At 36.8% G+C, this 10554-nt stretch overlaps 1 protein-coding gene across 1 annotated transcript; it reads left to right on the top strand.

The window, feature by feature from the left end:
• LOC18770148 (TMV resistance protein N) lies at positions 3035-9855 on the top strand. The gene is made up of 6 exons (XM_020556564.1): positions 3035-3579; positions 6133-7237; positions 7326-7625; positions 7751-8599; positions 8715-9270; positions 9377-9855. The coding sequence occupies exons 1-6, from the start codon at positions 3071-3073 to the stop codon at positions 9574-9576; spliced, it is 3519 nt and encodes a 1172-aa protein (XP_020412153.1). The 5' UTR covers positions 3035-3070; the 3' UTR covers positions 9577-9855.

Raw genomic sequence — 10554 nt, 5'->3', positions numbered from 1 at the left:
AAAGGAAACACAGTGCGATGGTTCTTGGCCAAAATACACGTCTCACACTTAAAACTGGACTTATCACAAGAGCCGAATAAAGATGGAAACAGACGCTTAAGATAGCCGAACGACGGATGTCCCAAGCGACGGTGCCGTAACAAAATTTGTTGTTTGTCCTTAACACCGTAACTTTGAACAGTATGAAGGACACGATCACGAACTAGTGTAGAAGGCAATGTCAAATAATATAACCCCTATCTGTTTACCATGCCTAATCGTCTCCCAATTCTTGAGATCCTGAAAAGAGCAATGTGTATGATAGAAAGTAGCAGAAGCATTAAGTGTATCAAGTAATCGGCCAATAGACAACAAGTTACAATGGATATTGGGAACGAGTAACGCACGAGACAAGGAAAAAGTAGGAGTGAGATAGATGGTACCCTCGCTAGTAATTAGAGAGGGCAAGCCATTAGCACTAGTTATGTATAGGTCATGGGTGTTACTAGACAACTCATCAAAAAATGTAGCATCATAAGTCATATGATCATAAGCACCGGTATCAATTATCCAAGTATTGGAGCCAGTACCTGGAATACAGTCTGAACCACATAAATTTCTAGAGCATCAGCAACAGCACCAACAAAGGAGTTATTACCCATTATTGCAGCAAATATTCAGCAGATCACGGCAGAGTGTACAATGGAACACAATAGAGGCACAAATACAGCAGATGCACGAAGACATGCACGAACACAGTAGAGGTATGAACACATCAGAGTGCTCAGAGGAACACAGTAAAGGAGCAAATACGGCAGATGCACGAAGACAGGAATGGCATGAACACGACAACACAACTCACAAACCCAGAGGGAGGGCACACACGGCACAGGTAGAGAAAAAATTTAGGGCTAGAATACGGGTGGGCACAACACACAGGTCACTAGAAAAGTTTGCTCTGATACCATGTCAAATAAATTGGGTAGAATATTTTCAGAATATATTTCATTCTCCAAAAAGAGGTATTTATAATACAAGAGTACAAACCCTAGTAGGGTTATACTAGGAAACTAAGATAAAGTCCTAATTACATAATATCTATACAAAAGGAAATAAATAGAATCATAATATATTAGGAAGTAAATCTCCTTAATTACACTAGGATCTCGCTAACAATAAATTCCTCTCTAACTACATTTGTTTCTCCAAAACCTCCGTCTCTTCCTTTTTTCTTTTTGCTCTCAGATGCCATTTTCTGAAAACTTAAAATTATTCCAAATCCAGCCGACACCTTACCCATTAACACATCGCATGTGCAGATCAAGTTTAGAGCACCCATTACCCGGCAAAGATTATGAGAGAGAAGAGGTAACAAAATTTCCAAGAGGCCCATTAATTAGAGATCTATGAAGAAATTGAAACTTTTCCCGACAAATCCATTACCCACAATCTTTGTTGGTCTATCACACCATCATTTCACGCAAATTCATTACTCAACAAAGACCCATCAAAGATCATAGGTTGCAATGGCAGAGCCACCTAAGGACCAGGGTGGGCCATGGCCCTCACTCATTTATTTTATTTTCTCATATTTTTACTTACATGTTTGCTTCTTGGAGTAAAAATTCTTTTTTTTTCCTCCTTCTCTTCCTCTTTTGATTAATTTAAGCTTTGTGAATTCCCCTTTCCCCCATTTTACATGTCTAAGTAGGGTATCTTAATATTGGGATTTATGAAATTTTTTGTATTTCTTCTCTCTGTTGAAGTATAAAATATTCAATTTTGAGTCTTTAATAGTTTAGATGATGAGATTAATATTCAACCATGTTAAAATATGAAATCCAGGACAATTATGATTGTAATAAATGGATAAATTATTAATTAGTATGAAATAATATTGTTAACTTATTAACCCGTTTAGCGCTTGAGGACTCCTATTCGAATTATTTTTAAATTTTTTGTGAAAGGCCCGCTCTAATATGAAATCCTAGCTCCGCCACTGATGGGTTGATCATGGTTGATTTCTAAAATAAAATAAAAATTATGGGTTGAAAAACACCTTCTCTTGGAGAAAGAAAATCAATAAATAAAATCCATAAAATTTTGCAATTTTCAGTGAGATTTTGCTTCAAATAAATCAACTGCTAAAAAAATCCTGGCTTCTTGCATCATGTAACTCCATTGTTTTGCATCGGAGATTTACAAAGATTTTTAATTTGCATTTTCTTCTTCTTATTATTATTCTCTTTTCTGGTCAGCACCTTCAAACTTCTCTCTGGTTGGCACCTTCAAACTTGAGTCCAGTCTTGGAAGAATAACAAAGAAACAAAGGATTGGAGAAGGCAAACATCGTCACGGAGAAATTTATTACCGTCCACATGTCGCAAGCTCAGTGGAATGTAGTACCACGTGTCAATTGCCACGTGGTACTACCGTACTACTGTATAATTTTTCTTCCTAGTGGCTCATTATAATTTAATACTGTTTTATTTAATGAATATTTCAAATCTTTAATTAATATTTATTTTTTTAATATTATTTTTTAATAGAGATTGACCAATTAAAAAAGAGTTATAGCATTTATGACTTCCTAAACTAGAGAACATGATTGGAGTTTAAATTTTATAGATAGCTCCTAAAATAACTTTTATATATTTTTAGTTAAAATTTAACTAAAAAATAGAGAGACTAAAAAATAGAGAGTATGATTGTAGATGCTCTGAATGACCTTCATGAGGTAAATAATTAGACTTACATACTTTAAATTTAAGGAATCTCCAATCGAATCCAAGATTAGTGAATGCATTATTTTTCTCTTTTATTTGGGAAAACAAAGAAAGAGTCATTAAGAAAGGACAACAACTTGTCCCTGTCGCCACCAATTAGCTTTGTTGACCTTAAAACAAGCGAAAAACCGCTGCCTGCCCCCTTGACTCACTCGATATTCGTGTATCCTTTTAGAAAAAAGGTATCTTGATTTTAATAAAAAGGTGCTTGCTTTTTAAGTGCATGTATTCAGACAATCCCGGAAGTAAAACCTTACACGAAAAATCCACTCTCAGAGAGTTTGTTTCTTCACCACACTCCAGCCATGGCACTGGTGAGAGCAGCTCAGCAAACCTCCTCTTCTAATGCTCGTCGACATTGTCTTTATCACGTGTTCCTGAGTTTCAGAGGCGAAGACACTCGCAAGACTTTCACTGACCACCTCTACACAGCCTTGGTCAACGCCCGATTTCACACTTTCCGAGACGACGATGAGCTTGAGAGAGGAGAAGAGATTAAGCCCGAACTGGAGAAAGCAATCAAAAACTCTCGAAGTTCTGTTATTGTGTTTTCGAAAGACTATGCGTCGTCCAGATGGTGCCTCGACGAGCTTGTGGTGATCCTTGAACACAAGAGGACCTCAGATGACCATGTCGTTTTACCTGTTTTCTACGACGTGGATCCATCCCATGTAAGGAAGCAGACAGGAAGTCTTGCAAAGGCATTTGCTAGACACGAAAAAACTCAACCGCTGGAGAAGTTGAAGGAATGGAGGGATGCACTTGCAAAAGTTGCGGATCTGGCAGGGATGGTCTTGCAAAATCAAGCTCATGGGTAATTTCGTTCCTACTATGCTAAAAATAGATGTTTTCAATTTTCATTGTTTTAATTTTTCAAATATAATACATTATAATATAAATTTACGAAATGTAATTGGCACGCTTTCCGAATTCAAAACTTGTCATTTGGTTGCACGACATACTTTTGCAATAAAACCGGTTTTAGATAAGCAAAACAACTTCTGCATATTTGATTAATTGTATGTGTTTCACCCTCATGAATCAAATCTCAAGCGATCTCCACAATTTTTTATTTATTAATTAGATGTTTTATCGATGGTAATGAGTTTTCACTTTTCTGCAATTAATTGTTTTCAATGTCATCCTTTTTAAGCGAGTATTCTTTTACTTGTTATCTAAGTTGCTTGATCTAAGTTTTTAAGGGTTTGTGTTTATGTTTAGTTGAGCTTTAGCTTCAGAAGTTTACCCCTCATCTAGAGCAGGATAGATCTTCAGTTAGCTTTTACGGGAGAGGATCCACTGTCCCCAAATTTGGAATTTGGTGTCCCTCAATTCTCTATTTACTTGACACATATCCATTAACTCAACTCTAAATCTAACAGTGTTAACTTTGAATAAAGAAAAAAAAAACACTCAAATCCAACAGCCACCCTGCCTACCTAAGTGTCGACAGCCACCCCCTCAACCCATCGGCCACAATAACATCATCTCCTTGATTTGATTTAAAAAATTTAAGAAAAGCTCTTTCTATTTTATTTGGTTCACTCAAGGTAATGAGATTTTTATGCCTATCGATCGTCTCACCTTGATTTGAGTTCCATTAATCTCATTTCACCAAAGAAACTTAATTCACTTGGAGAGAGGATGTATTGCAGAAAAAGTAATTGTGGTGAAGATGACATGTGATCTAAAACCGATGAGATGCTCTGGTTCAATTGAAATCCACTCATATGATTTCAGGTTGTTTCATTAGATATGCCACTAAACTCTACTCTTTATGTTTCCCACAGATTTTCAGTTTGAAATTGGTACTTTGGTTAGAAGGGTAAAATTAAACTTAAACCAAGTTACATATAGATCAGACAACAAAGTAATCCTAGCAAAGGTATGGCTAGACAATAACTAGTCAAAGATGTAAGAACACACAACACCATACATATCCATTCATCAGGCAATTCACAAACCCCCGCAAGCCTAGCAAATGACTAAGTGACAATCTAAGCACTTATAAGGACTCGTCAATCTAGGCATCCTCTGTTCTAGTAACAACTAGGGTAAAAAGTGTGTGAACATCCGTCAGCATATCAAAGATAGTAAACAAAGTATGACAAGTTATGAAATCACAAGCATTACACCAAAAAACATGTTCGCTTAGAAACCCACCACTGGGAAGAACTGGGAGTTGTTGCTCTGATCAAGCAATCCACTAAGTCTAGAAGATTGTAATAGAATAGATAATCAGAAGCTCAAGCAAACCTAGATCTAGTTAGGAAATGAGCACTACCTCAATGTGCAACATTCTTCTCCAACATGTTCTTCATGGAAATGATAGCGAGTCCATCAGCTTCTTCACCTCATGGCAGCGCAACTGAGCTCAGGATAGAATCAATGAATGAACTATAGATTCTGAAAAAGAAAAATGTCAATTTTTTCAAGAAACCATCCTCTTAAAAAAATCAATAAAGAATATGATCTTGCTAGAATGATATGGTTATACTCTAGATGGAGATTTCAAAAGACCAAAGAAAATTTTGAAAATCTTATTTTTGGAAAAATACAGACCTTACACAGTGAGAGAAGCAGAGAAGAAGAAGCTCTCAAATTCCTCTGTAGCAAAAGTGACGGCTACTCAATGCCAAAGCTCCTTTTTTAGCCCAAAAAACTAGGTCATAAATAAATGCAGTTGGCGGCTAATGATTGGAACAATAAGACAAAATTCGTTAGACAAAAAACCTATAGCTGGCCAAGTATAAGTCTGACGTGAGAATTTTAAATGAGTTTACAGTAACATGAATGGTCATCATGTTGACGACATGTCTCAATATATATGCAACGCATGATTTTACCTTTGAGTTTGATTAGCATTGAGGCTTGATTTTTCTCAGACATAGTAGCCTTCATCAACCTAGTCAATAGACTAAACTGGAGCTTAATGGTTTTACTTTTGCAAATACAATGTTGTTCAAGGAAACCAAAAAACAAAGTAGCAAAAAAGCTAACCTAACACAGTCATAGCAACTTTGAAGCAATTTACGAGCCATGGGGTTGGGGTGGTTGTCTTGCCTTAGGTTGTTGGCGTGTCTAGGCAGCAGTGGGATTTTGGTTGCAAATAAAGAAGCGACATTTGAGGACATCATATTTCGGGACAGCGGATCCCCGCCCAGCTTTTACACCTAGTCAGTTGATCCCATTCACAACTATAGTGCACACACTACCGGATAAAATTTGGTAGATTCTGTACTATATTTAAATTTTTTTCTTTCATGCACGTATAACTTTCTGATCTTATTTCCATGGTACTTTATAATTCAATTGTATAAAAATTACATGTGTTTGAATTCTCTTTCATTTTGACTGTAATCTTTAGGTACGAGGCAAAGTTTATCAAGAAAATAGTTAAGGTAATCGGAGAAAAACTGAGTCGCACACCCTTAAATGTTGACCGCAACATGATTGGAATGCAATATCGAGTGCAAAATATCAACTTATGGTTACAGCATGGATCAACTGATGATGTTGGCATACTTGTAATATATGGGATAAGTGGAATAGGGAAGACAACCATTGCAAAGCATGTTTATAACTCAAACTTCCAAAAATTTGAAGGAAGCAGCTTCCTTGAAAACATCAAAGAAATTTCACAGCAACCCAATGGCTTAGTTCAAATACAAACGCAACTTCTTTATGATATTTTGAATGGGACAGAAGTGAAAATACACGGTGTTAGTCAAGGAATAACTGAGATTGAAAAAGCCATAAGTTCTAAACGGGTTCTCCTTGTTCTCGATGATGTAGATCATGTGGACCAATTAAATGCAGTACATCTGATGAAAGATCGATTTTGTCCAGGAAGTAAAATCATCGTAACAACTAGGCATCGAGGATTGTTAGAGGCTCATCAATTTATTACTGAGGTGCATGCTGTTAAAACTTTGGATCATATAGAATCTTTGGAGCTCTTAAGTTGGCATGCTTTTGGCCAGGACCATCCGCTTGAAGATTACACAGAGTATTCAAAAAAGCTAGTGGACCATTGCGGAGGACTTCCGTTAGCTCTTAAAGTTTTAGGGTCTTCTCTATTTGGGAAAAGTATATATATATGGAAAAGTGCACTGAAGAAGTTGGAAGATATTCCAAATGGTGAAATAATAAGGAAACTAAGAGTAAGCTACGACTCTTTGCAAGATGACCATGACCAAAAATTATTCCTCCACATTGCTTGTTTCTTTATTGGAAAGGACAAAGATTGCATTGTTACAATACTAGATGGATGTGATTTCCATACACTTGTCACTATTGAATATCTCATCCATAGGTGTTTGGTAACAATCGATGAACATGACAAGGTGCAGATGCATGACTTGATTCGTGGAATGGGAAGAGAAATTGTTCGTCTAGAATCAGAGAAGCTTTGCAAGCGTAGTAGAGTATGGCGTCATCGAGATTCCTTTGAAATCCTGACAAAAAAGAATGTAAGAAACATGTGTTTTATGTAAGCATATTTATATTTTCTTCTTGTAAATGCTTTCCAAATTAATGTTTTTCGCCTTTCTTCTATAGGGTACAAGAAAAATTGAAGGTCTTGTCCTGGACATGCATATGCTCCCCACACAGAGTCTCATAAACTCAAATGAGGAAGTCATTGAAACCAACGCATTTGCAAGGATGCCAGAACTGAAACTACTCCATCTTAGTCACGTACAACTCGACGGATGTTATGCAGAATTTTGTACAGGAATAAGATGGATGTGTTGGACAAAATTTTCTTTGGATTCTATACCCTTTGATTTTCCTTTGGGGAGCCTAATTGTTCTTGAAATGCAATACAGTGGCTTGAGACAAATCTGTGAAGGAGCTAAAGTACGTTAAACTCTTCACTTTTCAATTTCTTTCCCTTTATATTATGATTTTCTTTTGATAACAAATTATATATCTATAACATCTAACTCCACATTGTTTTCTCCTGTACACTTTTTATCCCACAGCGTCTTCCGTTATTGAAGATCCTTGATCTCAGCCACTCTCATAGCCTTACTAATACTACTGACTTCTCATGTTGCCCCAATCTTGAGAAATTGGTTCTTGTAGATTGTGAAAGCCTGATTGGTGTCAATGAATCCATTGGAAGCCTAGAGAGACTTGTTTACTTGAGTTTGAGGGACTGCAAAAATCTTAAGATGCTTCCTAAGAATATCGTAATGCTAAAGTCACTTGAAACACTTATTGTATCTGGTTGCACAAATCTTAATCAGTTATCAATTGAGATGTTGAGGAACATGGCTCTGAAAGTCCTTGGGATAGATGGAATACCATTAGGTGAATTCTGGCCGGGAAGAAGTTTATCTATCTTGAGTTGTTTACCATGCTCTTTAGTAGACTTAAGTCTTGAGGGGTGCAGTCTTTTAGATGGTGTCTTTCCTAGGGATTTTAGTAGTCTATCCTCATTGCGAAGACTAAATCTAGCGAACAATCCAATTTGTAGTCTACCAAATTGCATCGGAGGTTTAGAGGGGCTCATTGATCTCTCTTTTTCCTGCTGTGCAAATCTCGAATCGCTGGTGGGGTTACCAAAAGTACATCATCTGGATCTGGGGTGTTGTGTATCATTAAAAAAAATAACATATAAATCCTCTGAGTTCAAATCTCACATTACCAGTGGTTTTGACAACCACAAACTAGTTGAGTGGGAATATAACTACAAGTTAGAACCCATTGGAAGAGTTGATGTAGACATGATCAACCTTTTGGGCTTGTGCAACTTGGAATCCATGGCGCCAATTTGGATTCGAAAACCGTACAATTCTGAAATTGTTGCTGAATTGAGTCCTGTCCAGGTACCCCTCTCTCTGTGTCTCTCTCTCTGTGTCTCTCTCTTTCTCTCTCATGATTGTAGGATGGAAAAGTTAACTAATTAATATTGTGATTTCCATGGCATATATTATATATTAGGGACTGTACGAGCGTGGTATATTCACCACATTTTTTGCTGGGAATGAGGTTCCAGGCCAATTCATCCATAAAACTAAAGGGTCCTCATTATCTTTTACGGTTCCTTCACTTGATAATCACAGAATTGGAGGCTTGAAGGTCTTTAGTGTCTATACAAAACGTGCCAATGATTCTCCTTGGGCTTTACCCGGGCCAATGATTACTAGAGTCACAAATAAGAGTAAGGATATCAAGTTAATCTATGCCCCATCACACTGCGGCATTCCAGCTGAAGGAGAAGACATGATATGGTTAAGCCATTGGAAGTTGGAGGAGGAGGTTCACGTAGATGTCGGCGATAAACTGGTTGTTTCTGTAATTATGGAACCTTGGCTTCAGGTAAAGGAGTTTGGCATCCAGCTTGTGCAACCGCTGCAAAGTACCCAACACCAAACCATTGCTCCTTATCAGCAAGGAGTGCCAGGAGTATACTTGCTCTCACGCAAAAATGTACCCATACAAGATCCGATTTGGTTCAGTAAGATCCTTGGGGACTCTGATGAAGAAGATAGGACAGGTGTCTTGTTTTTTGACGCATTTGATCATTTTACTCCACCATTCATTGTTCACAGGTTAGTCCATATTCATTTCAATTCCTCTAATTTCTTTTCTATGTTTTCCAGACAAAGAAGAAGAGAAAGTACAGGATGAGCAAACAATTGCAGCAGCCATGACAGCCGGCAATATTAACTCCAGAGGCCTCCTCCGTGGCTGGAAAGTGCTCATCACCGCTGCTTGCTTCTTTCTCGTACTTCTCATATCAGTCGCTCTTCTTTACTCTCTCACAGAAAGAAGGGACAGTCTAAAAGCTGTGGATGGATGAAGTTTTTCTACTTGATCACAGCCCGGTTGAGTTGTTTTCAGCCAATTTATTCAGTCGATTTTTCCATTTTACATGTTGTAATAATCGACTCTTATATCGAACATGGGAACCATGAGAGCGACACTTTTGAGCATCTGCTGTGGTTAATTTTTACATATTCTAATTCAAATCCTTTCTATTATTTCTTTCTTATATTTATTAACTTTGTTACAATATTTCTTAACTTTTTGGACCCTCCAATCATTGTTGATTGTAATATTTTCTAAACGCTATTCAAGTTCATGCCGTCCCCACCCACCCCGCATCTCTCTGTCATAACCATCATTTAACTAAAGCTGAATTTTGGTTTGAATAGTAAGATTGAGAAGAAGACGAATTTGCAATGATGGATCAAGTTTGCTTTTTTTTTTTTTTTCTTTTTTTCCCTCCAGTGGATTGTCCCTTATATGATAATCCAACTTTGATCATTAAAATTTAAAGAACCAGAAGAACCCTCGAATTTTTTTTAAAATGGCTTTTCAATATATATATATATATATATATTGTGTAGTCCATGCGGTGCGTCATGTCAATAATCTAATAGATTTTTTGCAAAATCAAATGGTAAGGGCCAAATTGATGTTGGGTTTTAATTTGGGGGACTATCATGATAGGAAAAACAAATCTTATGGACTGAAGGTGATAATTTTGTAAATCTTAAACAACATCTTTGAAAATAACCCGAAAAGATAGAGAATATTCAAAGCTTATTGTCTTTATATTATCCATCTTTGTGATGGTACTAGAAACACCAAATTACAGTACAATGGTGAATGTAGACTTCATTCACGCTAGATAGAGACACCAAATTATTGACAGTAAAATGACCATATATCTTCATAAAAGACAGAATCTTCCAAGTCTTATTGTATTTTTCTCTTTTATTTGGGAAAACAAAGAAAGTGAACAACTAGTCGTTGGAAAGTGAACATTAGTCAT

This window comes from Prunus persica, chromosome G2 (assembly GCF_000346465.2).
Source record: "Prunus persica cultivar Lovell chromosome G2, Prunus_persica_NCBIv2, whole genome shotgun sequence".
Lineage (NCBI taxonomy): Eukaryota > Viridiplantae > Streptophyta > Magnoliopsida > Rosales > Rosaceae > Prunus > Prunus persica.
Note: the sequence above shows the minus strand (reverse complement) of the source record. Positions and strands in the feature narration are given on the sequence as shown.